The 27,916-nt window shown below is 42.5% G+C and overlaps 1 protein-coding gene across 2 annotated transcripts; it reads left to right on the top strand.

Moving 5' to 3' along the window:
* The first annotated feature begins 2,309 nt into the window (after positions 1 to 2,309).
* Positions 2,310 to 26,898, top strand: LOC306790745 (mitogen-activated protein kinase kinase kinase 7-like). Of its 2 annotated transcripts, XM_079287225.1 has the most exons (14): positions 2,310 to 2,576; positions 3,179 to 3,289; positions 4,030 to 4,095; positions 6,963 to 7,008; positions 7,742 to 7,880; positions 8,519 to 8,643; positions 9,949 to 10,077; positions 10,858 to 10,988; positions 12,487 to 12,571; positions 12,692 to 12,822; positions 12,918 to 13,056; positions 17,637 to 17,698; positions 24,313 to 24,428; positions 25,592 to 26,898. In XM_079287225.1, exons 1-14 carry the CDS (start codon positions 2,511 to 2,513, stop codon positions 25,761 to 25,763), a joined length of 1,518 nt encoding a protein of 505 aa, XP_079143351.1. In that variant the 5' UTR covers positions 2,310 to 2,510; the 3' UTR covers positions 25,764 to 26,898. The 2 variants fall into 2 exon arrangements, with proteins under 2 accessions (XP_079143351.1, XP_079143352.1); XM_079287226.1 differs by lacking the exon at positions 24,313 to 24,428 and having other exon boundaries at positions 25,592 to 25,750.
* The last annotated feature ends 1,018 nt before the right edge of the window (positions 26,899 to 27,916 follow it).

The following is a 27,916-nucleotide window of genomic DNA, read 5'->3' as shown; positions in this document are numbered from 1 at the left end:
CTTGATGCATCAGGTCAGTGTTTTGAGCAGTGGCGGCTAGTCAATAGAGGGCCATGGGGCATGGCCCCACCATGAGCCACACACAAAAATATATATATATATATATAATAATTATAATAATCAATATTGTCAATATTTGTGTTTTTGAACTATGGAATGTACCCACTAATGTGTGTAAAATATGATATCTGCGCAAAATATATGCTTTTCCTGCTCGTCCTCTCTGCCTGTGTGCTGTATCTGCTCGTGCTCTCTGTCTGTGTGCACGACACTCTGAGAACGCGGAGCTTGGGGGGCCTAATCGTTTTGGCCCAAAAGAGGCGGGTCTATGAAGCAGTTTAGCCAATTGCTGATTCAAGATATAAATGAGTGACATACAATTTAGCCAATCAGCGCCCTCAAATAGATTCAGCTTGGGGCCAGAACGATCAGGCCCCCCTGAGCTTCTGTACTAGCTGTACACCAGACAGGTTTGGCTAGCTGGATGACGTCATGCTAATCATTTATTTAGCTTTTTAAAACAACGGGGACGGACGAGATCCAGCACAGACAATTATGGGAGTGAGGGATGAGGAGGTAAGGAAACATGAGAACACCAGGGTAGGGAGTGAGGGATGAGGAGGTAAGGAAACATGAGAACACCAGGACACACATGGAGAACTCTGTCAAGCTACATATTAGACAAAGTGAACATCTTTTCTTCTACATAGCTGTCCTCAGTCTCATCTGCTTAACTTGGTCATGGAGGCATCAACATGTAATAGAGATGTTAAATTAACAGTGAAAACTCATCATAGCTTAATTTAACATCAGTATTCATAATTACACTTCATGTTTACACTCCTGATCTTTACCTCCTATAACAAGGTCCATAGGGGCATCTCAATAAATGAACATGTTATTTTATATTATATAAGTGTTATTTACTGATTGTTTTCGTGTTGGAATACATGTTAAATATTTAACTGCCAAGTAATAATGCGCGTTTGATACTTACATTTTTTCTTTTGCATTAAATCATACTGGGATGTTTGCTGAAATTGATAGGATGGCCCGACCTAGAACATTTTCCACCAGCTGCCACTGGATCCAGGTAAACCCTGCAGGTCTGACTTATGTATTATCATCAGGCTAGGGTTACAGACAGAGGGCGCTCCCCTTGAAAAACACGACGGCCAACATTCACACCCGCTCCACGCTGTGATTGGTTAGCTGTGTGCAGGTGAGAAAAAAGGCGAGGTTACACCAATCCACATGGATAGTGTGTTTAGGAGTGTATTTGACCGACAGCCACGTGTCTCGTGGAACAGAGATAATATATATATATATATATATATATATACATATACGTATATATATATATATATATATATATATATATATACATATATATATATATATACACATATATATATACATATACACATATATATATACATATACACATATATATATATATATATATATATATATACATATATATATATATATACATATATATATATATATATATATATATATATATAGATATATAGATATAGATATATATATATATATATATATGTGTATATGTATATATATATGTGTATATATATATATGTGTATATATATATATGTATATATATATATATATATATATATATATATATATATGTGTATATATATATATATGTATATATATATGTATATATATACAACCCTATTTCATTGGAACAGAGAGCAGAGAGAGAAGACATTTGGGGCTGCTGCTGAACTGCAGAACAGTTCGACTAAACCGGAAGCTCTTTAATATGCAGCTGCGTGTTTGGTTTGGATCTGACTTCTGAACTAAAACAGCATGGACTCAACTGAACCTAAACAAGTTTCAACTGAACCCAAACACGGTGATGAAGTAGCTGTATAAGCCCCGCCCCACACTGCTTCTTCAAGATGGAAACTGCAGAATAATGCTGGATGTTCACTCGGAAATGAGTTATTAAAGGTTAATAAATACAAGGTTTAAGAGTATGTAAAAAGGCAAACGTGTGTGTGTGTGTGTGTTTATTAGCTGTGGAAATATTGTTTTCCGCCCCTTGTGGAGGCTCTCGTGCCGGCAGAAACAAAACAAAGCTGCATTCAAGACTGCGCTTCAACTGGGTGCTTTGATGACAAAGCCTTCTACCTCTTTTTAAAAAGAATAATTTAAACTGCGGGTCACAGAGCTGAAATACAACATGCTCGGTAGTCTGTAATCAATACAACTACGGTTTAGAGTGTCAGAAACGCTCCGTTTACGCTCATTGTCTTCCCCTCTCTATGCGGTGTGACGTTCACGAGCACCCGGCCCACAGATGTTTCATGAGGCAACGACGCTGCCGCGAGCTGCTGGTGCCCACTTCCTGTGTTCTCAGCAACAGGAGCCAACAAACGTCTCGTTTTTTTTATCCCGATAACCACAAGACGAGCTTCGGGTTTGAACTCCGGCATCGCCGGCTCGCGCTGAGGAGTGTCGCCGCTCTGCTGCTGCTGTCATGGTGGAGACTCCAGCCGGCTGTCTGTTTGAAGACATCCAGTATGAAGACATCCAAGTTGAAGCGGTAAACTACTGACCGACAACAGGCTCTGGAGAGGACATTAACGTCAGCTCTTGCTTTGTAGGGGGAAAATGTTCCGGGTGCTGGTAGTTAAGAGACAACTGCGTGCTGTTTCTGTCGACGGGCAACGCCGAGGGGAGAGGACAGACAGGGGCTAGCCTGCCGGTGTAACTGTAACGTTACCGTTTACGGTTCTCTAATGTGAGACACGGAGACGGTTGCGTACATTTGAGGTCCGAGCAAAACCGTGAAACGCGACAGATCTGCAACTGTAACCCGAACAGCATTTTAACAACCAGAGCGAGGCCTCCGTTGAAAAAACGAAAAGGCATTCTAGTCAAATCAAGTTCAAGCTCATTTGTGGGTACTTCTAAAAAGTGCAAGGGGAGTACAAATACGGTTGGCGCTTTGAAGAAAAGAAAAGTGCAAGCATTTATTAAAGCCCTTCTCCTCATATTGAGGGGAGGGTATGTTATGGACTCATTATTAACCTGCTTGTGGGGGGGGGGGGGGGGTCCAAGGCACAAAGATCCCCCCCCCCCCCCCTTCGTAGGTCATTGTGTCCTGAGCTGCAGTATTATATTGTCATGTTGACTTCTCTTCAGGCTGTTGGCAGAGGGACATTTGGTGTTGTCTTCAAGGCCGTGTGGAAAGGACAGGACGTAGCCATCAAGACCATCGAGAGTGAAAACGAAAGGAACGCGTTCCTCGTTGAGGTACTGTGAACGCCTTTCGAAGTCAAACCTGATTGGTTGGACCTGCTAGGTCGAGCCATTTAACTCGACTGTCCCCGACCAAAGACATTGTTAGTCGACTAACACTCGTACGGTTTTGGAGACTCGATTATTTGATTTAATCAAGGTCGAAGAATCGCACAAAAGCGCCACTCTTTTTTTAATCTAGTGCTCATAAGTCATTCAGCATGAAAAAGCATAAAACAATGAAGACTCGACGAAAGAAGTCTTAGTCAGCTTGGATCTAAATGAGCGATTAGTCGACTAATCGACAAAGATGGGGCAGTCCTATATTTGAGGCCGTAGTTTGAGGAATATGAAAACGTAATTTTATAGAAAACCATTTTTCCCCGTTTAAAAAAAAAAAGCCAAAGTTCTCAGAAGTGAAATGTCTCTAAACACAAGCAGCCCTACAAAAACTCTAAAATACCTTTATAATGTATGAAATTTGGATTTATCTCAGGAACTACTTGATCAAATAATGAATCGTTTGCTACTGTGACCTTTTGCACTGTAACTCTAGGCACATGTATGTTGCATATTGTTTTCATACATCAAAGGTAATAAATAATATGTGGAGAGTATTATGATGATATGTATGCCGGGACTCTGTGAAAAGCCTTACATGAGAACCGCCATAATACCTGTTCAGTATGTAATACACACAGACCTACAGAGATGAACATATTCATGGTAATAAGTCATTTTTTCTGTGTGCACAGCTCCGCCAGCTGTCCCGGGTGAATCACCCCAACATTGTGAAGCTGTATGGCTCCTGTGACAATCCAGTGAGTATACAACGCGCTATGAGCTCGAGTGGCGTCCATCATATCAGCGCCCTCCTCTCATGATGTGTGTGGTGAAGGACATGCCGCTTCCTGAATAAACTGAGGAGCATATCACCAGGACTTTAGGCTGCATCCACACTAATACGTTTCCATTTTAAAGCAAAAGCTATCTCCGTCCACACAGGCGTTTTTGACATGATTTCCGTCCATACTAGCACGCCTGAAAACGAATACCTCATGACTATTCACGTACACTGGGCATACGGGTGCCGGTGTAAACAGGAAGTAGAATGGTTGCTTAGTTACTGAAAATACGACGAGTGTTAGATAGTGGTGCAATGGATCATAAAAGTCACGGTTCGAATCGTATCACGAATCTGAGTGAAAATCAGATCAGCACAAAAGAAAAATGGAGCAAGCAAAACGTTCAGAGATCCCTGATCAGGTTGTTTCGCCGCTGATACTAATTGCCGATCATTGATGATCCATATTGGCAGATACAGATCCCTTTGTTGTTTGATTATAGCAGCTGGTCTACAAGGATTTATACAATTAATTTTTTGCCACCGTCCCAAAAATCATTTCAATGACTCTGAAGTCTGTAAACAATAAAGTTTTAGTTTAATGCTGTATTATAATCTGTTTATAGCTAATGTAAACAGCTCATAATTCATCTCTAATATCTATTTATGTTGTTGTGAAAAACGTCTCCTTCAAACAACTGCATTTATTCAAGTTTATCATCAACACTACATTTTACAGATCACATGTGACAACGTTATAATCTACCTTCACCCAGTACTCGTTTAACCGAACAGAGCCTGAACGCATCATAATGTAACTGAAGTGAAGCTTTGTTCGTTAGCTCTCCTCCAGTCACTTTAAAACAATGTCACATTATCAGACATCAGTGATCAGAAAGCATCAATGATGTCCTGATCACATATTTCACTGAACATTGGTGAATAACGATGTCAGTAAAACTTTATTTCACACTGCGATGGTGAACTGTGTCATTAATCCACGGTTCATATGACCCGCGACCCGGTACCGGGCCGCACAGAAAGAACAAATAACTTTTTTCATTTGATTGATTATCAGTCGGAAAGATATTTTATTTTGAAAAATGACCGGATTCTCTCCCAATTACATGCGCCTGTCCCTCTTGACACATGTCAAGACGCTTGTCACGTGATACGTTACCGCACAAATTCAGCCCACAAGCTACACAGAAATAAGACGGCTATCCAGAGGAAGATCGCTGGCCAGAGTGTTTGAGTTACAAGAGCCACTGCAGAGATTTCTTTCAGAAAGAAAGTCACCACTGGCAGCACATTTCAGTGACGAGGAATGGGTCGCACAACTCGCTTACTTGTGCGACATATTCAACCTGCTCAACGAACTCAATCTGTCACTTCAGGGGAAAACGACAACCGTCTTCAAATTGGCAGATAAAGTAGCTGCATTGAAAGCCAAACTGGAATTGTGGGGTCGGTGAGTGGGCAGAGGGATATTTGACGTGTTTCAAACATTAGCAGGGATTTTGGAAGAGACTGAGCCTGGACCTTGATTCTCCCAGCTGGTGCAAGATCACCTGTCTTTGCTTTTAAAAGAGTTTGTGCGTTACTTCCCAGCCACAAAAGACCCACGAACTGCGAAGGAATGGATCCGCGACCCATTTGTGAACAAACCAGGTGAATCGAGCTTATCCGTGCCAGAGGGAGATCAGCTGCTGGAGCTTGAAAATGACGGCGGCCTTAAAAGTATGTTTGAGACAACAACTCTGCCTGTTTTGGATTAAAATCAAGGCTGAATATCCTGAGATCGCCACAAAAGCACTCAAAACATTGCTTCCATTTCCAACCTGCTATCTCTGTGAAGCTGGATTTTCTGCAGTAACCATAATCAAGACAAAATTACGGAGTAGACTGGACATACGGAACACACTTCGGGTGTCATTGTCTCCCATTACCCCCAGATGGGACTGTCTCGTGGCACAGAAACAAGCTCAGGGCTCCACTGATTCAGTGTCATGGTGAGTTGTATTTTTTATGCATTTAATATTTGTTTTCACGCCGGTCGTATTATTTTATTTCGTCGTGTTTATCCGACCTTGAAGGCCTGTCCGTGGAAGTATTTTCGAACATGAAACCGGTCCGCGACGCAAAAAAGGTTGGGGACCCCTGCGTTACACCACTAGTATTTTAGTCGTCTTCAATAATAAAAGGTCATGTTTGATACTTAAGGTCTTCCTTTAAAATCTTCCTCTATAAACTCAGACACATTTCGTGGAAAAAAACTTTTCAAACTTGGTCACAAGGCTGCAGGTCTTGCTCCATCTCTCTCTCACATTCCATTTACTATAAAATGTACATTTACAAATCAAAGTTCATATGTATTTATAGGTCCATAAATGTGGTCAACACACGTCCCCCACTCATTTCCTTGGTTTTGTTGTTGCTGACTCTGTCACACTGGAGAACATTTATGCTTTTGTTCCTTTACAGTTTCTGTGTGGACTTCACAATAGTTGTGCAGAACAAAATAAGCATGAATAAGGACAGGAAAGTCCTCCGTTTTGTGTCCATCGTCTTCCTCAAGGCCGCTAACCGTAACTTCAAACGTCCGCTCCGTAGGTCTGATACGCAGGACACACTGCTCGCTCATCGCTCCAATAACAGCTGCTTCCTCCTCATGACGGCAGTAGTATAATTAATAAATGTAAACGTAGTAGTGTGGATGTAGCCTTTGTTGAGATCAGTTACAGAGCCAACCCGTTTGTCGCTCCACCAAGGGGACGTGTGAACGTCTCGTCAGGCAGCACTGTCATGCTTTCACTGCTAAGGGAATGTGATGTGTGTTCTCAGGTTTGTCTGGTCATGGAGTATGCAGAGTGTGGCTCTTTATACAACCGTAAGTCCTATTCTGTCTGTCGAATATTCTTGATGATTCATGTTGACTGGGCGCATTGCACATGATGTACAGTACAGTACCGGTTATGTTGTTTCATTTCTTCTGGAACTTACTTATGGTTACACTGTTTAATGTAATTAATGTATTTTTTCTATGTTGCTTCTGAAGCTAGGCATGAAAGAATTGCACTACACAATGTAATGTGTAGGATTGTGTACGTGCCAAAAAAACGTTGATTTAATTTCTATCATGATCAACAACATAAGCTAGTCTTATTGCAATAAAAGATGTAGTGGCAATTTTGGCACACCTTGGGCTGAATTACCACGGCATATCAGAGCTGTTAAAAAAAGTACAAAAAAAATAAACTTATATGTCAGAGCTGGGGGGGGTGAGATGCTGGGGTTTATGCTGAGAAAAATAATTTCCAAGTTTAAAGACGTGAATTTACAAGAAAAAAGAAATGCACAAGAAAAAAAATATTTAATGTTTCTCGCAAATCTATGACTTTATAGTTTTTGAAAATATATATATTTTTCTTTAAATCTCGTAAATGTACCACTAAAACCTCAAAGACTATCCGACTAGTTTGTTCTTCTGCTAAATGTACGACATCTGCAAAACCCCACTGATGATACCATCCACGCTCATCACACAAGAGGTCCACAATGGATTTGAGATTGGCCCCGTGTCTGTCTTCATATCTCATTCTCTTCTTGTCTCCCAATCCAAGTCCTGCACAGTGCCGACCCTCAGCCCCACTACACGGCATCCCACGCCATGAGCTGGTGTCTGCAGTGTGCCCAGGGTGTTGCCTATCTGCATTCTATGAAGCCGAAGGCCTTAATCCACCGGGACCTCAAACCACCCAAGTAAGTCTCTTTATGACACACTGAAAGTCATACAGGTCAGAGTGTTTGTTAAAAACACGGTGATGAGTCACGAGAAGCTTGCACAGCCCGAGGCATGTTTAAGAGGAAAGCATGTATGGAAATGCCTGATGAGAGCTATACACACGATGTATGGCCTCTACAGCTGGAAAAGAACACTCTATAACGCAAAGCAAAACTCCCCTCTACATTTATCCTCCACTTGTAGATTGATGTAAAAAATGATATTCTCTGATGTCTTTCCTCCAGTTTGAGCAAGAAAGCCCGTTATCTAATATGAACTACCTATTCACATTGACAATGAAATGTATGAAAATGTATTTTCATTTGTACTTTTAATCGACGAAGTCTTTTATTTTAGTTGGTGGCATGGCACCGTTAGTTGGCAACGTTAGTCTTGGTTGGTCGGTTTCTTTCGTGCCAGACTGAATTCTGTTTAATGGATTGCCGAGGCATTTTATTCAGACATTCACGATCCCGTCCAATACTCTGTTTTATGACCAAATACCTGCAAAGGTTTCTATCTGAACTCCTCATTTTCATCCACAGATATGTTTTGTAGAAGTGAGTGTACAACACATTGTCTTCAGCCTTTAATGGCGTGCACTGCACTGTTTCAGTCTGCTGCTGGTGGCTCGTGGCACCGTGCTGAAGATATGTGACTTTGGAACAGCTTGTGATATTCAGACCTACATGACCAACAATAAGGGCAGTGCAGCCTGGATGGCACCGGAGGTGTTTGAAGGTGAGCTGCAAACACTACTTTTGCTCCAAGCGAGAATTTATTGCCTTCATACAAGTCTGTAGATAAAGAAGTCAAGTATTAAATGTATTATAAAGAAACAAAGGTTGAATATCCTGCAAACTATTTACTCAAATGTAGATTAACACCTCCTGTTTCTGAAGCATCTGAAAACAAATCGTCCATCTTTATATGGTGCCTAGACATGTAAACAGTGCTTGTATCAGTCAACTATTTGTGACAGTCACATAACCGCGCCGGCTTCACTACGGCGAGTACCAACTACGCTTAATACGGCGTCACATAAAACAAATAAAAGGCAACCTGGGATGAAAATGCATGACATTTTTCTTTATTTGACTTTAATATACAGATTTCTTGTGCTGCAGAATCAGAAACGACACGTTACTTGTCTCTCATTCTGGTGGTATATGTGGGCCGCCTGTGTTCTGCAGAGATGTTCAGACACATTGTTTCCCCTGACCAACTGTTACCGACCACCAATCTCATACCATTGCATTAAAAACTCCAAACATATATAATTCACTTTTTATCAGCTGTATACTACTAGCCCAGTCAACCTTTTGTAAAACATGAACAAATACATACAGAGTATGAATGGCAAATAAATTAATTTTATGATCTACTTTATGTATAAATATGAGCAAATGGCTGACATTTTGCTAGCTCTGGCTAATGTTCCGCTCTCTGAACTAGCACCTGTGCGATCGGTACTGAGCTACTTCATCATCACCTGCGTACTAACGTGTGAGCCATCTCGCTTCCTTCTCGTCTCTGTTGACAGTTGCACATGCTCAGTGCGATCGGGCAGGTGCTAGTGGAGAGTGTGACATTAGCCAGAGCTAGCAAAATGTTCACAATTTGGTCATATTTATACATACACTGGGAAGACTGTCAAACTAGATAATAAAGGGAAGTTTTATGTCATTAATTGATTCATACACTCTGCATATATTTCCTCTTTACGCATTTCTTTTACATGCAGCAGGTGCTGTTAAACACGCCCTCATTTCATACACTCGCATGCGTTGCGATTGCAGTGTTATGAGGCCGGAAGAATTAGATTCGGCTCATAGGATCAGCATCACCAGCATCGTGTGTGTGTGTGTGTGTGTGTGTGTGTGTGTGTGTGTGTGTGTGTGTGTGTGTGTGTGTGTGTGTGTGTGTGTGTGTGTGTGTGTGTGTGTGTGTGTGTGTGTGTGTGTGTGTGTGTGTGTGTGTGTGTGTGTGTGTGTGTGTGTGTGTGTGTGTGTGTGTGTGTGTGTGTGTGTGTGTGTGATCCCTCAGGCAGCAACTACAGTGAGAAGTGTGACGTGTTCAGCTGGGGCATCATCCTGTGGGAGGTCATCACACGCAAGAAGCCCTTCGATGAGATCGGCGGCTCTGCGTTTTGTATAATGTGGGCCGTCCACAGAGGTGAGAGACATCCTGTTTTTCATGATGTTCTGCTGCATTGATTCTCTTTCCTTTAAAAACAACAACTGTCCACCGTGAGTTTGATGATAGAAGTGGAGTAGTCTTTCAATGAACGTGCATCTTTGGGCCACTTTGAGCTCTTTGTTGTGCTCAAACAGTGTCCCACTGCTCATCATGGTGAAGAGAGGAACATTTCTCAGGAGTGAGCTGGGTGTGTGAGCGATGTGAGGGAAGCTTTTTGTGACATTTCTGAGCTTACCATGGTTTCTTTCTTTGATCAAGACATCTGGATTAGTCTGAATGCTTCCTCATTTGTTTTATTTCTACATGAAGTCGAGTGTTTCACCAGCATTCAATCGAGCAGCCACTGCAGGAATGCACTACTGTTGTAGTTGAGTTTTTCTTGTCTGGCATTTTGTTGCGCAACCCTGTGTTGTACGGTGACAGTAAATGAACGAATTAAGGATTAGTACGTATACTCCCGTGTTCAGTGAGGTAAAATGGAGTCCCGTGGCTTTGAAGAGATGTCTGTCTGACGGCAAAGTAAAGTGGCTAGAAAAGACGTTCTATTTCTCCCTTCAAAGCCACCAGACTCAATTGACAAAATCAGTAATTTGACCTCGCAGAAGACACAGTTGCTGGTCTGCCGTTGCATCAATCGGTTGGTTTGTTTGTGTCACTGTGACTTTCAGATCCGGACTAACGTGGCATCAGTATAGCTGGTCACATTTAGACATCCCAGGCCTCTGGCTGACTGACTGAGTGTTCACTGTGACGCAGGTACACGGCCTCCTCTCATCAAAGACCTCCCAGAGCCCATAGAAACTCTGATGACCCGCTGTTGGGACAAAGAACCCAGCCAGAGACCGTCTATGGAGGAGGTCAAGAACACCATGAGCCATCTCATGAAGGTATTGTCCCCACACATACTGTTATATCTGTTATTCTCTTCTAAACGGAGGAAATATAACATACTGCTTTGCTTTACAAGTGTATTTTTGAAAAGCTGGTCTTGAACGAGCCAAACAAACTGAACCTGAACTGAAGATAAAAGTTTGAAAAACTCTGAGATAATGAGATCTGACTAAGTCAAGTCTGATTCAAGAACTGACTATGAAACACAGACCCGATCACATCCATCCACGGAGCCGAGAAGACAAAAGTCCTGCACATATGAAACATAAAGCGCTGAGAGGATAATATTACAGTGAAAACCCACAAACAGAGCAAGAATGAGATGTTTTGGAAGCCCGTTGGAGACATTGACAGGAGTAGAGATGAAGTCAACACTTTGATCTCCTGACGTGTCAGAACTGAGTTTTCTTTGTGTCGTATGAGCTGAATATGAACGTACAAGATGTGTGCGATGCAACATAACGGCACCCAATAGGATACTAGCCAGGGTATTTATTTTATAGCAGCAACATGAGATGAACGCTCTCTTCAATTTAGATGATGTTACGTGGTTTGTCAAAGCAGCAGAACAGCCGACATTTAAAGGGAGAACACATAGTGGAAATGTTGCCGAAATTTGATTTTTATCTTGATTTCTATGGCGAGAGTCTCGCCGGTGCATCGCAGATGCATCCTAGATATCTAGCATTCTAAATATGTGGAGCTGTGAGGAAGTCTGTCGGGGAGCTACTGACACAGGTAGAGGGAAACCTGCAACACCAGGAGCTTTACTGCATGCGTTTGCAACACCGACAAAAGTTGTTGTTGCTGAACATAGTGTTGGATGTTTGCATGAATATACATAACACAGTGACTGATCTACTATTATGTGAACATGTGTCATCATCAAGCAGTTGTTCGTGTAGTTTGAACACCTCATCGGGGATTCCAAAGGACAAATCTTGGTAGCGTGGGACCCCCCCCTGTCGCCGGTCAGTCATTGTGGTGTGAACACCACAATGACTTCCAGACTCCCGATTACAACACAGCCAGTTGTGTGGTGTCGCATTCCAGCATTCTGACCACTGTGAAAGTCGTGTACAGTGAACTTGTCTTAACTTTGGAGAAATCACTGCGTTTCAGTCAGATTTATTTTGTAACACTGGTTCAGCTTGAAGTGAATCTAAACCTGATGACTAACCTGACCAGGACCAGGCTAGCCTGGAGGGATCACTTTCCATGGTGATTTAGGTCAAACTAACTTACACTTGACTTAATATTAATAATAAGCCTGGTTAAAGAAGATATCTGGCTCTGTACTTAACACACATACATGATGGTCTGATCTCTTACTCTAAGAAAGAAAGAGGAAAACATGTTTGAACTTTACCTTTAATGTGTCATGGTTTGTTTAGTCAGTACCGATAAATTCCCTTTTGGTACTTGTTTTTTTCCATCAAATGAGGCTTTATGAATCAGTTGAAAAGCGCTGGGTGTTGTGTTTGGATCTTCCAGTACTTCCCAGGCTCCGATGAACCGCTCAAGCTCCCCCACCAGTCTTCACCCAACAGAAGCGGCTCTTCATCGGCCACGAGCACAGGTGACTATCAGCTCCGCAGCTTCCAACGCCATTGTTCCCGTCAACTTGGAGATGCTGCGTCTAGTGGACAGTTGGAAAGGTGAGGAAGTGTTTTGATGAATCGGTGTGTGCCGTCTGCAGGCTCGTATGCAGACTACACCATGAACAGCAACAGGAGCGACGACAACACAGAGCGCAGGAACTCAGTCGGCAGGGAGGAGACCCTGAAAAGCTTTGAGGCCAAGTTTCCCCTCCAGTTCAAACCCTCAAAGGTGAGATGACCATGAACACTGATCGTACAGGTTCACACTGTCTGTGTTTGTCTAACCCAACCTGATTGATGTCTACGTCTTCTCTTCCCCCTCAGACAGCCACGTTGCGTACCGGTCTGTCCAAGGTGTCCAGTGTAGATAGTCAACCGGGACGCTCCCAAAGCCCCACCCCCTGCACCAGCCCCATAACCACCACCGGCCAATCAGAGCTGAGGATGACCATTAGTCCCACAGGTAGGGAGCCTCATGAGAGGGACACCAGCTGATACTGAAATCAGCTAGCAGGCTAACAACAGCAGTCCACAAAGCTGTTAATTATACAGCATTTTACTGTCTTCTTTAGAAGACCCTCCTGGTTTCATAAAGTCCCACTGCTGAAGCCTCATGTTAACCTGAGATAAACTTTGGAGTATATTTTTGCACAGAACACTGTGGATTTTGTCCCCCGTCATATTCTTAATGGCCAGTATGAACAGGACTAATTACAGCAAGCAACAGTGTACATACGGACATGGGAACGTTATTTTAGACAAACTGAACTAACTACAAAAGAAGATAGAAATATTGGGAAATGATTGTGTTACAGCAGCAGGTTATGCACGGCAACATAAAATATACACAGTATATTTGTACACAGTAAATATATACAAAATTACACTCATTGTATGTAATGGTTGAGCACAGTTCTTGAAATGAATTGTGCTCAACAATTACATACAATTAGTGTTATTTTGAGTTTAAATCTGATGGGTGGTTTCACACATAATAATACCAAGCGAGTTCAGTGTCTGTGGGCTGTAGTCTGGCATCCTTCCAGCTCATGCTATCAAGATACTCAAATCAGAAAGTAATGTGAATACTACAAATATACAAACTACAAATCAGAAAGTAATGTGAACACTACAAATATACAAACTACAAATCATAAAGTAATGTGAACACTACAAATATACAAACTACAAATCATAAAGTAAGGTGAACACTACAAATATACAAACTACAAATCACAAAGTAATGTGAACACTACAAATATACAAACTACAAATCACAAAGTAATGTGAACACTACAAATAATCAAACTACAAATCATAAAGTGATGTGAATACTACAAATATACAAACTACAAATCAGAAAGTAAGGTGAACACTACAAATATACAAACTACAAATCAGAAAGTAAGGTGAACACTACAAATATACAAACTACAAATCACAAAGTAATGTGAACACTACAAATATACAAACTACAAATCACAAAGTAATGTGAACACTACAAATATACAAACTACAAATCACAAAGTAATGTGAACACTACAAATATACAAACTACAAATCACAAAGTAATGTGAACACTACAAATCACAAAGTAATGTGAACACTACAAATCACAAAGTAATGTGAACACTACAAATCACAAAGTAATGTGAATACTACAAATATACAAACTACAAATCAGAAAGTAAGGTGAATACTACAAATATACAAACTACAAATCAGAAAGTAAGGTGAACACGACAAAGATACAAACTACAAATCAGAAAGTAATGTAAACACTACAAATATACAAACTACAAATCAGAAAGTAAGGTGAACACGACAAAGATACAAACTACAAATCACAAAGTAATGTGAACACTACAAATAATCAAACTACAAATCATAAAGTGATGTGAATACTACAAATATACAAACTACAAATCAGAAAGTAAGGTGAACACTACAAATATACAAACTACAAATCAGAAAGTAAGGTGAACACTACAAATATACAAACTACAAATCACAAAGTAATGTGAACACTACAAATATACAAACTACAAATCACAAAGTAATGTGAACACTACAAATATACAAACTACAAATCACAAAGTAATGTGAACACTACAAATATACAAACTACAAATCACAAAGTAATGTGAACACTACAAATATACAAACTACAAATCACAAAGTAATGTGAACACTACAAATCACAAAGTAATGTGAACACTACAAATCACAAAGTAATGTGAACACTACAAATCACAAAGTAATGTGAATACTACAAATATACAAACTACAAATCAGAAAGTAAGGTGAATACTACAAATATACAAACTACAAATCAGAAAGTAAGGTGAACACGACAAAGATACAAACTACAAATCAGAAAGTAATGTAAACACTACAAATATACAAACTACAAATCACAAAGTAATGTGAATACTACAAATATACAAACTACAAATCAGAAAGTAATGTGAACACTACAAATCACAAAGTAATGTGAATACTACAAATATACAAACTACAAATCAGAAAGTAAGGTGAATACTACAAATATACAAACTACAAATCAGAAAGTAATGTGAACACGACAAAGATACAAACTACAAATCAGAAAGTAATGTAAACACTACAAATATACAAACTACAAATCACAAAGTAATGTGAATACTACAAATATACAAACTACAAATCAAAGTAATGTGAACACTACAAATATACAAACTACAAATCACAAAGTAATGTGAACACCACAAATATACAAACTACAAATCACAAAGTAATGTGAACACTACAAATATACAAACTACAAATCACAAAGTAATGTGAACACTACAAATATACAAACTACAAATCACAAAGTAATGTGAATACTACAAATATACAAACTACAAATCACAAAGTAATGTGAACACTACAAATATACAAACTACAAATCACAAAGTAATGTGAACACTACAAATATACAAACTACAAATCACAAAGTAATGTGAATACTACAAATATACAAACTACAATTCACAAAGTAATGTGAACACCACAAATATACAAACTACAAATCACAAAGTAATGTGAATACTACAAATATACAAACTACAAATCACAAAGTAATGTGAACACTACAAATATTCAAATTACAAATCACAAACTAATGTGAATACTACAAATATACAAACTACAAATCACAAAGTAATGTGAACACTACAAATATACAAACTACAAATCACAAAGTAATGTGAACACTACAAATATTCAAATTACAAATCACAAACTAATGTGAATACTACAAATATACAAACTACAAATCGGAAAGTAATGTGAACACTACAAATATACAAACTACAAATCGGAAAGTAATGTGAACACTACAAATATACAAACTAGAAATCGGAAAGTAATGTGAACACTACAAATATGCAAACTACAAATCGGAAAGTAATGTGAACACTACAAATATACAAACTACAAATCGGAAAGTAATGTGAACACTACAAATATACAAACTACAAATCACAAAGTAATGTGAACACTACAAATATACAAACTACAAATCGGAAAGTAATGTGAATACTACAAACGTTAAAATGTGGTGTTACCTTTAATAAAATGGAAGTGTGTCTGTTCCACGAGACACGTGGCTGTCGGTCAAATACACTCCTAAACACACTATCCATGTGGATTGGTGTAACCTCGCCTTTTTTCTCACCTGCACACAGCTAACCAATCACAGCGTGGAGCGGGTGTGAATGTTGGCCGTCGTGTTTTTGAAGGGGAGCGCCCTCTGTCTGTAACCCTAGCCTGATGATAATACATAAGTCAGACCTGCAGGGTTTACCTGGATCCAGTGGCAGCTGGTGGAAAATGTTCTAGGTCGGGCCATCCTATCAATTTCAGCAAACATCCCAGTATGATTTAATGCAAAAGAAAAAATGTAAGTATCAAACACGCATTATTACTTGGCAGTTAAATATTTAACATGTATTCCAACACGAAAACAATCAGTAAATAACACTTATATAATATAATATAACATGTTCATTTATTGAGATGCCCCTATGGACCTTGTTATAGGAGGTAAAGATCAGGATAAGTAAACATGAAGTGTAATTATGAATACTGATGTTAAATTAAGCTATGATGAGTTTTCACTGTTAATTTAACATCTCAATTACATGTTGATGCCTCCATGACCAAGTTAAGCAGATGAGACTGAGGACAACTATGTAGAAGAAAAGTTGTTCACTTTGTCTAATATGTAGCTTGACAGAGTTCTCCATATGTGTCCTGGTGTTCTCATGTTTCCTTACCTCCTCATCCCTCACTCCCGTAACTGTCCGTGCTGGATCCGTCCCCGTTGTTTTAAAAAGCTAAATAAATTATTCTCCTCTCAAACGGGGGTTGGAGGAGGAGTGCTCGCGCTGGCACGGGCGCCTGTAGAGACTTCTCCTGACGAGAATGCGCAGCGAGGGGGGCCTGATCGTTCTGGCCCCAAGCTGAATCTATTTGAGGGCGCTGATTGGCTAAATTGTATGTCACTCATTGATATCTTGAATCAGCAATTGGCTAAACTGCTTCATAGACCCGCCTCTTTTGGGCCAAAACGATCAGGCCCCCAAGCTGTGCGTTCTCAGAGTGTCGTGCACACAGACAGAGAGCACGAGCAGGAAAAGCATATATTTTGCGCAGATATCATATTTTACACACATTACTGGGTACATTCCATCGTTCAAAAACACAAATATTGACAATTTGTACAATTTATGATTATTACAATCATTTTTTTTATTTTTGTGTGGCTCATGGTGGGGCCATGCCCCATGGCCCTCTATTGACCAGCCGCCACTGCCTGGATCTCTACCATTCATTGTTTCTCGTTGAATCCTGCTTCAACGGCTTGAGTTCATCAGGAGTCAAAGCTTTGAGTTATGTTTCACTGCCCACAATGCACCACTAGGGGGCCTTACAGTGCAACCTACCTGTGTTTGTACTTGTGTGCTTTTTGATACAGGAGCTCTTTTACTGTGTGTGTGTGTGTGTGTGTCCCCTTAGCTACCAATGGTTTAGACAGCTCCATTCCCATGGCCTACCTGAAACTGGATCACCAGTTACAGGTAAGTTGAAAATATGTTTTTGTGTCCATCAGATAAAACCCTCTCCTCTTCAACATAGTACTACCATTCAGGGTAGGCAATTCACATATTTTTTTGGGGGCAAATTTTGCATTTTTTGAAACTTGTGAAATAACATTTAAATAATACAGATACTTATTGAAGCTTACAGTATATGAGCAATTGTCATCAAATGGCAATAATAAGACTATTGGGCAGTAGCCTACAGCTTCAAAGTGTTTTCTTAGATTTATTTAACAAAAAACAAACATAAATCAGACAATCATATTCAATTTTATTATTATTTCTTTGTGGTTATTTATTGTTAATATTAAATGTTTTAAACAACTATTAACAATTATTAAGTCAACGATGCCTTGATTACATGTATATCAGTCATTGTATGGAATTATTGAGAAAAAATATTTTTGTAGCACCTCAAATATTGTGATATTACCCATTTTTGTGCTGAACTTATGCATTAGTCATTGAAAAACATTTTTATAGCACCTTAAAATTAAAAAAAATGTGCCATTTGAAGGTACAAATTCAGTTCAGAGTTTTTGCTTCGTAAAACATCTTAATTGACTCAGTCAGGTATTATTCATTTCCAGCAACCCTCAAATCAAAGAATAAAGACACTTTACGCACAATTTAGGTGTATTTTCCCTTTAACTCACGAGATGCAGGTAGCATGTTCTATTTCATCCTTACTGACCGCCAGAGGCAGTGCTTCACACTGGATATCTTCCGTCTCGCGCATGCGCAGGTCGAATATTTATATCAACAAAGTCACGTGTGACCTCGGATGACCCCCGTCGTCTATAAGTTCCGGTGTAGAATTACGCTGTCGGCCCGCCCTTCACAGTATTATGGCTAGCACAGTTAGCAGAGTGTTCCTGCTCAGGCAAACTTGGTGAGACACTAGATCGGCATTGGCGTTGTGTCCATTGAGATTTAATCTTTACATCTGATGTAATTCGCAGTTAGCAGTGTCTTCACTCAGGCTAACTTGGTGAGATGCTAGCTGGGACTGCGTCCATTAACTTTGTAAACCTTACAGCCGTCACAGTTAATAGAGCGTCCCCGCTCAGGTTAACTCAGTGGGAAGCTAGCTAAACAGAGCTGATACTGGGGCTGTGGCCATCAACTTTGTAGCATTACAACTATCACAGTTAGCAGAGTGTGCTCGCTCAGGCTAACTCGGTGAATGCTAGTTATACTAAATCAACATTGAGGTTGTGCCCATTGATGTTTTTACGCATTACGGCTGTCGAGACTAAGTTAATGCTGGATTGTGTCCATTGATTGCTGTAAACATTATGGCCATATCAGTAGCGGATATCAGTTAGCAGAGTGCCCTCGCTCAGGCTAACTGGTAGCACACAAAGAGTTACAGCAACTGTCCAAGTGAAGAGAGTGTCCTCGCTCCCCTCTCACTGTAAGGACTGTGTTCTTTTTTGTCCATTTTCACAGTAGCAGAGTGCTCTCGCTCAAGCTAACTGGTGGGGCACCAATATCTGCAGCAACTATCCGAGTGAAGGGAGTGTCCTCGCTCCCCTCTCACTATGAGGACTGTTTTCCTGACCTGTTTGCACAGTGGCAGAGTGCTCTCGCTCAAGCTAACTGGTGGGGCACCAATATCTGCAGCAACTATCCTAGTGAAGGGAGTGTTCTCACTATGAGGACTGTTTTCCTGACCTGTTTGCACAGTGGCAGAGTGCTCTCGCTCAGGCTAACTGGTGGGACACTAATATCTGCAGCAACTAGTTTAGTGAAGAGTGTCCTCGCCCCTCTCACTATAAGGACTTTGCCTGACCTGTTTCCACAGTGGCAGAGTGCTCTCGCTCAAGCTAACTGGTGGGACGCCAATATCTGCAGCAACTATCTTAGTGAAGAGAGTGTCCTCGCTCCCCTCTCACTGTACGGACTGTGTTCTTTTTTGTCCGTTTTTTACAGTAGCAGAGTGCTCTCGCTCAAGCTAACCGGAGGGACACCAATATCTGCAGCAACTAGCTTAGTGAAGAGAGTGTCCTCGATCCCCTCTCACGATAGGGACTTTGCCTGACCTGTTTCCACAGTGGCAGAGTGCTCTCGCTCAGGCTAACTGGTGGGTCACCAATATCCGCAGCGGCTGGCCAAGTGAAGAGTGTCCTAAGGATCACTCTCCACTGACTGCCCCCTGCCTGTTCTCTCAACATTCAGCAGAGCGCTCCCGCTCAGACTGATTTGGAATTCCGCATCAACTAGTGGGACAAGGGTTCCACCAGAATCGCGGCCATGTTAAACTCTCCCGGCTGTAGGACCTGTATAGCTCCTCTTCAGCCGGAGGACGGCCCTGACCTCTTGCCCTAGCCTCGAGCTTCTGAGGCAGGGCCTCTCGGAGAACCCAGGCAGGACCTGCGGCATCACGCCTTGAGCAGTAAGGTCTGCTAGGCTGGCCGAAGTGGAACACCTGATGCGTGAGGTCTACCTCCCCCTGTCAGGGCAGCTGAATCCAGCCCAACCTACCCTGGTCATTTGTATGGCGCTTGCACGCCTGGCATACACAGCAGCTGGAACATCCACCTGTGAGTGCCTTCTTCAGGCGCCTTCCCGCCCTCACCACCTTTTATGTTCCTCCCTCCGAGGAATATCTGAGGGAGTTGCGTGCATGGTGGAGACACCAGGGCTCTCTCCCGCCTTACATCAGACCATGCAGGAGGTGGCAAATCTGGCCTTGCACGTATGCCAGCCAGTTAGACGAGTATTGCGTCCATCATAGTTTCCCCTGAGGAGACTCTGAGGCCCGATGCCAGGTGCCGTCGACCCAATGTCGGGTCAAAGATGACCTGCTATCCAGGGCTTATGACACAGCAGCGCTGTGCACCGTATCGACAACTCCCTCTCCCACCTCATGCTTTCCCTCGCAGATTCTCTGCAGCGGGCTACTTCGACGCTTCCGCTCAGTGATGCTTCATTGCAGGCGTTTGCGCTCATGTCGAGGGAACGTGGATGTATGATGTCCACCCTGGTTCAGACTCGCCGCCAGGTTTGGCTGGCGCAGTCACCCCTATCTGAGACATGTAGGAGGACCCTCCGTACTGTCCCAGTGGAACCTGGTGAGCTGTTCGAGTCAGCTGCTATACAGGCGCTTCAGCGGACTGTTAGAGCTAGCCAGACCAGGCAGCAGTTCTCTGGTCTTTGCAGGGACATGCCTGCACCCCCAGACCTAGGGGTCCCACTTTGGCCCCACAAGGCCGTTTTCTCAGCCTCCAGCTTACCCTAGTAGCCGCAACAGGCCTCGGCGTCCTGCTGAGAGGCCGGACCGCTACCTATACAACCCTACTTACGTCCCCGTCCCCCCGGCAGGGGTGCCAGGAGATGTCTCCAGGCCGGCTGTCGGGGTTCTTTCTCCCAGCAGCGGATTTCCAAGGGAGAGTGGTTCATGTCTATCGACGCCTATTCCCATGTTCCCATGGTGCATCACCACAACTTTCAGTCCTGGGTGCTTCCATTCGGACTCTCCCATCTCCCCATGGGTGTTCACAGTGTGTTACTGCTGTCCTTTCCCCCTGCAATCGCAGGGCGTGAACATACTGCCGTACTTAGACGACTGGCTGACCTTGGCGCCATCCTGGCTTCAGGCGCCACAGGACACTGCTCGCCTTCTCTCACGTGGCCCGGTTGGCCTCAAGGTGAACATGGAGAGGAGCTACCTGAGCCCTTCTCAGAGCATAACCTTCATTAGTGTGGCCCTATGAGGGCCTGTCTGTCGCCCCAGCATGTGGCCAACAACCCCCACAACCTCTGCCCCTTCCGAGGGTGCAGACGGTTGCCCTACATCCTTTTCTCCGACTATTGGGTAAACTGACAGCTGCCTCAACTGTCGTTCCCTTGGGTTTGCGGATGGCTGAACAGCCTTCACTTGGATGCCAAGTGGCACAGATACAGGGCAATAATATTATCGAAACAGTGCCTATTCACTATCCCCATGGAGGGAGTGCATATCTGGCAAACAGTGTCCCAGGAACCGAGCCCCAGGGTCTCGGTTCCATTCCACCAGGAGATTGTTACAACAGATACCTGCCTCTCAAGGCGCGGTGCAGTGTGACAGAACAGGACAGCCTGGGGGCAGTTGTCTGCTGAAAGACCGCAGGGGCAGGTCCAGGTTCTAGAGCTAGCGCTCAAGCACTTCCTTCCATATTTGAAGGGAGAGCATGGGCTTGTCCGGTTGGACAACACCGCTGCTGTGATTTCCCATAAACTATCAAGGGGGCACCAGATCTGCAGAAGTTGCTACGGGGATCACCGTGGCCTTCTGACTTGGGAGGCCCCTTGCCTGACCAGCCTGTGGGCAATGTACCCACCAGGAGAACGAAACCAGGTTGTGGTTTTCCTGTTCCGTCACAAGCCTCCACCGGGAGAGTGGCGGCTGCATCCAGACGTGTCGACCCACTGCCCCCACTGGGTCTCCCTGACGGAGAGGACCAGCCCTCTGGGTCAAGATGCCCTGGCTCACACGTAGCCAGAGGATCTTCTTATCTTGCCCTATCAGTGGAAGAATCATGTCTGAGGTGGAACTCAGATGGCTTGGGTGTCACTTTCTGGCCTAATGCAGTGTTTCTCCCAAGGGTGTGGATACGTTCACATATAAACCGGCCTATCCAGCTGGCAAAGTTGACTCCCCCCCCCCCCCGCCATTGGGAGAGGAGAGGTCAAGGCTGCTGTGCCCAGTGTGGGCCCTCAGAGCTTATGTGGAAGCCACCGCCTGCATAGTCAGTTATGGTGAGCCTAAGAAGGGCTGTGCTCCTTTTAAAAAAAGAAAAAAAACAGCACCTGTCCCACTGGATCGTGGAGGCCATTGCCTATACATACAAGGCGAGCGGCTGCGCTCGGCCATCCGGGGTGAAGGGTCACTACCAAGAGTGTCTCCACACCGAGGGCAAGCCTGAGTGGTGTGCCTGTGGAGGATATATGTGCTGCGGCCTCATGGGCATCACAGAGCACATTCACCAAACACTACAGAGTTAACGTTGCCACCCCTCACCCACTGGGGAGGGTTCTTTGGCCAATTTTCTCTGCCGGAGCTATAAGAGGTAGTTACTGTGCTTCCTCGTGACTCTTTTGGTATAAGTCATCCAGTGTGAAGCACTGCCTCTGGCGGTCAGTAAGGATGAAATAGAACGAAAGTTACGAATGTAACTACGGTTCTATGAATCCTGGATGACCGCCAGAGTTCTTGGTCACTCGAAATCCCGTGAACTCGCGAGAAGATTCCATAGGACTGAGCTCAGGATGACACCGGAACTTATAGACGACGGGGGTCATCCGAGGTCACACGTGACTTTGTTGATATAAATATTCGACGGAAGATATCCAGTGTGAAGCACTGCCTCTGGCGGTCATCCAGGATTCATAGAACCGTAGTTACATTCGTAACTTTCGTTTTATACTTAATGTGAATATAATTATTTTAATCTAATTTTCATTATGCTATATTTATACTTTGTTGGCATCTTATTCTGAAAACCGGATGTTCGTCTGAAGAAACCGGATGTTGTCTCACGTTAATCTTTCCGTTAACTTTCAAAGTCCTTCGCTCGTCCCGATCTGCGCCGTTTAAATGCGTTTACCGTATATTTCAGCATATAGGTGCACTGACATGTAAGTGTCTGCTGAGTTGACCGCAGTCACAGGTCTGATTTAAGAAGCGCTCCATTTTTTTCGGGGGCATTTTTTGCCCCTCTCCTTGTGATATCAGGGGCAAAATGATATTTCTTAGGGGCAGTTTTGCCCTTTGCCCTCGTGTATTTCCGACGCTGCTACCATTGCTCCTACAACTCTTAATAATAATATTTCATAGTTGTTTGACTGTTGCCTGTTTTGTGTTTTATGTCAATTGCTTTCTATAACTTTGCTCATAGACCACTTTGCATGGTCACAGCTGTAGTGTGTGACTGTATACACACTGTCCCTTCATTATACGCTTCTCCAGGTTTGGCATACATACATCTCAACTGTAAGTGAAAATACAAAAATGTAAATAAATCAAAACGAGCAGAATTCCAGTACGTACATTACCACTTAAAGCGCCCGTGTGCAGCATTTAGGGGGCTCTAGTGACAGAAATTGAATATAATGTTAATAAGTATGTTGTCATTAGTGTATAATCCCCTGAAAATCTGAATAATTTAGTTTTTGTTCCCTTGGAATGAGCCGTTTATATCTACATACACAGCGGGTCCTCTTCCTGGTGTTTCTACATGAGCCCAGAAGGGACAAACCAAACACTGGCTCTAGACAGGCTCAGTCACATTTTCATGTTTTTGAGTCGGCCACTGGCTGGATGATACATATCATGATACAGGGTTACAATACTGCCATTGTGATACATACTATGAACAAGGCGATATATATATTTTTATAAAATGCTATACTTAAGTGAGTCCACATATTTTTATCCCCTAATATCGAGCTCCAGTTATCATCACCGTTGACACTGAGTCAGAGAGAGACGGGGTTTGATGGATGATGTATTGTTTCTTTCACACATTAGAAGTTCCTCACATGTGTTGGTCGTGATGAAACCTGTTCTGCAGCAGTGTACTAATCACCGACTGTCCCTGTGCTCCCAGCCTCTGGCCCCGTGTCCTAACTCCAAAGAGTCCATGGCCGTGTTTGAACAGCACATCAGGATGGCTCAGGACTACCTTAAAATCCAGTCAGAGATCGCTGACCTCGCTCGCAGGAAGTGAGCTGTTGTCTTTGCTTGAACTTCTTTAGACATGTTCTTTTTAACAGTATATATTTTACTCATTAACATTAAATCAGCATCTGTGTGAGCAGCATGCTGTACATGTTCGGTATGGTAGCATGTATGTGATCCGTTTGAGAAGGAACTGTTCAAACACACTCGACTTTCTAACAGTGAGTGAAACATAGCGACTGCACAGCAACTATCCTCATCGTAATATAATCAGTGAGTCACCTGTCGGGTCATGTGACGTTCATGCTCTGTGTTGATGAGTCGGTGTGACCAGGAAACAAAGGTAGCATGTTTCCATGAGGCCAGATAAATGGAACGAAACAGGTGTGTAAGAGGCCGGTGAGTTCACAACACTGAAAACACAAATGTACCCTCAACCAAAACTAATAGGAACCTGTGTGATTTAAATATGAACCAGTTCAGATGAAATGATCAGGAACTGAACATTCTGAAATACACGAGACCTTTTCAAGGGCGTCTGAATTTAAAGGAACAGTTCAACATTTCTGAGAGTGAGATGAGAAGATTTAGATTAATCCAAGTACAGACCTGGAGTCAGAACGTAGTTAGCCTGGCTTAGCATAAAGACTGGAAGCTGGGGGAAAGTGGCAGGAAGCTCCCCGAGAAACCTGTTTGTTTGTGCACGGATGGATTCATTCGTGCCAGGCAAGCCGTTTCCTCCTGCTTCCAGTCTTTATGCTAAGCTAACCACGCCCAGATTACATTTTTTAGCGGTTGACTGTCATCGATGAATAATAATTTTTTTACGTTCTAGCAGCTGGTAAACAACTTTTTTCACCATCGTCTCGGATCAATTGAAAAAAATAATTTCAAGCGTCCCAAAGTGAACGTAAAACTTCTAAATGTTATCTTTTGACTTTGTGAGCCATAGTGGTTATTTTCATAAAAACACACAATTCAAATGATTCGGAAATAAATGATTGTATTTCTATTTCAATATTGGCCTTCATTTAAAAAAAACATCTCCTTCAAACAACGGTTCCATCTAGCAGAGAGAGAAAACCTTTTAAGAGCCATTTTAAAAGTGAAAGTGATTTTGAAAAGTTCCAGGTGTTCTAGTCAGATTGCTGCCGTGACTTTTACGTGAGAAGTAGCTGCAGGCAGTAACAGAGGCTCCTTGTCTTTAGAGAGGAGCTGATGTCTGAGCTGGAGCAGGACCAGAGGGAGCAGCAGACCTCATCCAGACTCATCCAGGAGCACAGCAAGCTGCTGGAGGACAACAGCAGCCTCTCCTCCAACTGCCAGGGCCTGAGGAGCAAGCTGAGCCTGATCAAGAACCAGAACCAGCAGCACAGCTAGGACCCGCTCCACCTTCTCTTCACCACCGGCTCTTTCTCCGACGGATGAGAGGAATCACTCCATGAACCGACCTTCAAAGTAGGGAAAGCCCCTTATGTTGAGGAAATGGTCAAAACCATGTGTCCGGAGAACACTGATGGGGCCGTTGGTCGAGAACCAGTCCCAAACTGAATTCAAACGACAAACATTTCCCATCAGTGCCAAAAACTCACTCCCACTGGAGAACACCAATGTAGAGGGTGTCGACACTACAGGAAAACAAGTGAAAGCTCTTCTTTTTTAGTTATTACGGTTTTTAATGATTTCAATTTGACTTTCAAATAAACAAGCACGTCCTTTCTGGGCCTCCGTACATCAGATGGTGGGTTGGTCATAACAGTCAGTGTTCATTTCAGCATTCACATTGGTATTGATGGGTGGACCAAGGACATTCACATGGACACTCTGAAATGGACCTAATGGTGACTTGCCTTTCCTTCTTTCTTTTTTTTTTCAGCCAGTGAGTTTTATTTGACTATATTTGCTCTCTTTTTTTGAGTTGTTTAAAAGTAACTACGATTGTAATTTGTAAATTCTTACCTTTTACATATTCAGTATATAACCAATTGTATTTTGATTTATGAAAAGAGGAGAGGTACCGACAGTGTGGGCCGTATCATTTTAATCATTTTAATCATTTCAAATATTTTACTGTGAATACAAGACGTAACCAAAGGAGTTGTGCTTCAGAGCCGCGCTGCCTCGGAGCAAAAGAAAAGCTTTGTGTTTGAAATGGAAATAACTGTAACAATGAACCTGGCAGACATCTCTATATCGCTTCATTTCTCTTGCCTTTCGTTACTTTTTTTACACACACTTATATTTCACAGAATGATATTGACATTGTTCTGCACTGCACTTATTGGGTCAAAGGAATGTTTTGTCGTCTCACTTTGGTCGGGGGGTTTCTATGACAGCGGGTTACTCTGGGATGGCTTGTTGTTTTAATGCATCTCTTCAGACACTGCCTAAGGATTGTTCTTGTACAGTTCATCTTTTTCATCTCAGTTTATTTCATAAAACATGTCTCCTGTGATTTTAAAATGTACAGGCTGCAATGATATGCTTTTAGAGAGTAAAAACAAAGTTTGTAGTATTTTGTCCATTGTCTTCATTGAGAACAGCGCTTCAGTTGCAAGTTGACAAGCAGACTGATCATAAAATGGAGGATTTCTGGTGTTGAATCGGTGAAATAGGCTGCTCAGCTTCCAGTGCAGTGTGAAGGCTTGTGGAGCTGAGCTGACACCCTACGCTCCTTTGAAGAGGACATATTTTTCAAATTTTCAGCTTGATGCTTTTATTTTGAGTTTCTACGAGAACATGTTTGCATGCTTTAATGCTCAAAACATCTTATTTTTCACTGGCCATGGCTGCAGCGCCTGTATCCAACCTCTATCTGAAACGTGTCTTTTTAAGACACCTCCCTGCCCGAAAAAGCCCAGTTTCAGATTGTTAATGCTGCTTTGTGGAGGAAATTCAAATTTGTCCTTTTTTGCGAATCGTGACTCATTAACCAAACAATTGTTCCCCGAATTGAATGTGTTTGAATGATTTGACCAAAGAAATGAAGTTAATCTCATCAAATATCGTAGTGAGAAAACCTCTCATTTTACTGCAGCAGGCTCTGACAGTCGGCCCCTCTGTCCTGGTTCTCCCGTGCCTCCCTTCCCTCCAGTGGGCCCGGCCCTACGGCCTTGGTCTCCAGCAGCGTGGTGTCGGTGTTTGCTCCCAGAGAGGAGGATAACTATAGATATCTAGCTGATGGTCTCGCTATGCCGGTCATGTAGAAGCATCAGCATGAAGTGAGACTGTTTCACAACCAGTTAAAAGTTCCTCATACAGAGTGGACATATCAATGATGCTGATTCATTTAGTTAATTACTACTTTTTTTGTGCCGAAAGAACAATGTAAACTCATTGATACAAATCTTGACTATGACAATGAAGATATTAAGCATTTCTCTCCCATTAAGCTTTAACATTGTGTTCACGGCCCTCTCGTCTCCTGGCCTGTACACAGAGTGGTGAGCAGTAGTGGGCCGGTCCCGTCCAGCAGCGAGCATGTCTGTGGTGACGGGGCAGCGGAGCTCGCTGTCATCCCTCACAGTCCCGCA

Source organism: Melanostigma gelatinosum (genome assembly GCF_949748355.1).
Source record: "Melanostigma gelatinosum genome assembly, chromosome: 16".
Classification (NCBI taxonomy): Eukaryota; Metazoa; Chordata; class Actinopteri; order Perciformes; family Zoarcidae; genus Melanostigma; species Melanostigma gelatinosum.
This window is presented reverse-complemented; position numbering and strand designations above follow the sequence as displayed.

Excerpts from the sequence above, each read along its gene's own strand:
- LOC306790745 (XM_079287225.1), top strand. The coding sequence starts at position 2,511 with ATGGTGGAGACTCCAGCCGGCTGTCTGTTTGAAGACATCCAGTATGAA. Across the intron at positions 2,577-3,178 it reads AAGACATCCAAGTTGAAGCG|GCTGTTGGCAGAGGGACATT; the intron begins GTAAACTACTGA and ends ACTTCTCTTCAG. Across the intron at positions 7,881-8,518 it reads CGGGACCTCAAACCACCCAA|TCTGCTGCTGGTGGCTCGTG; the intron begins GTAAGTCTCTTT and ends GCACTGTTTCAG.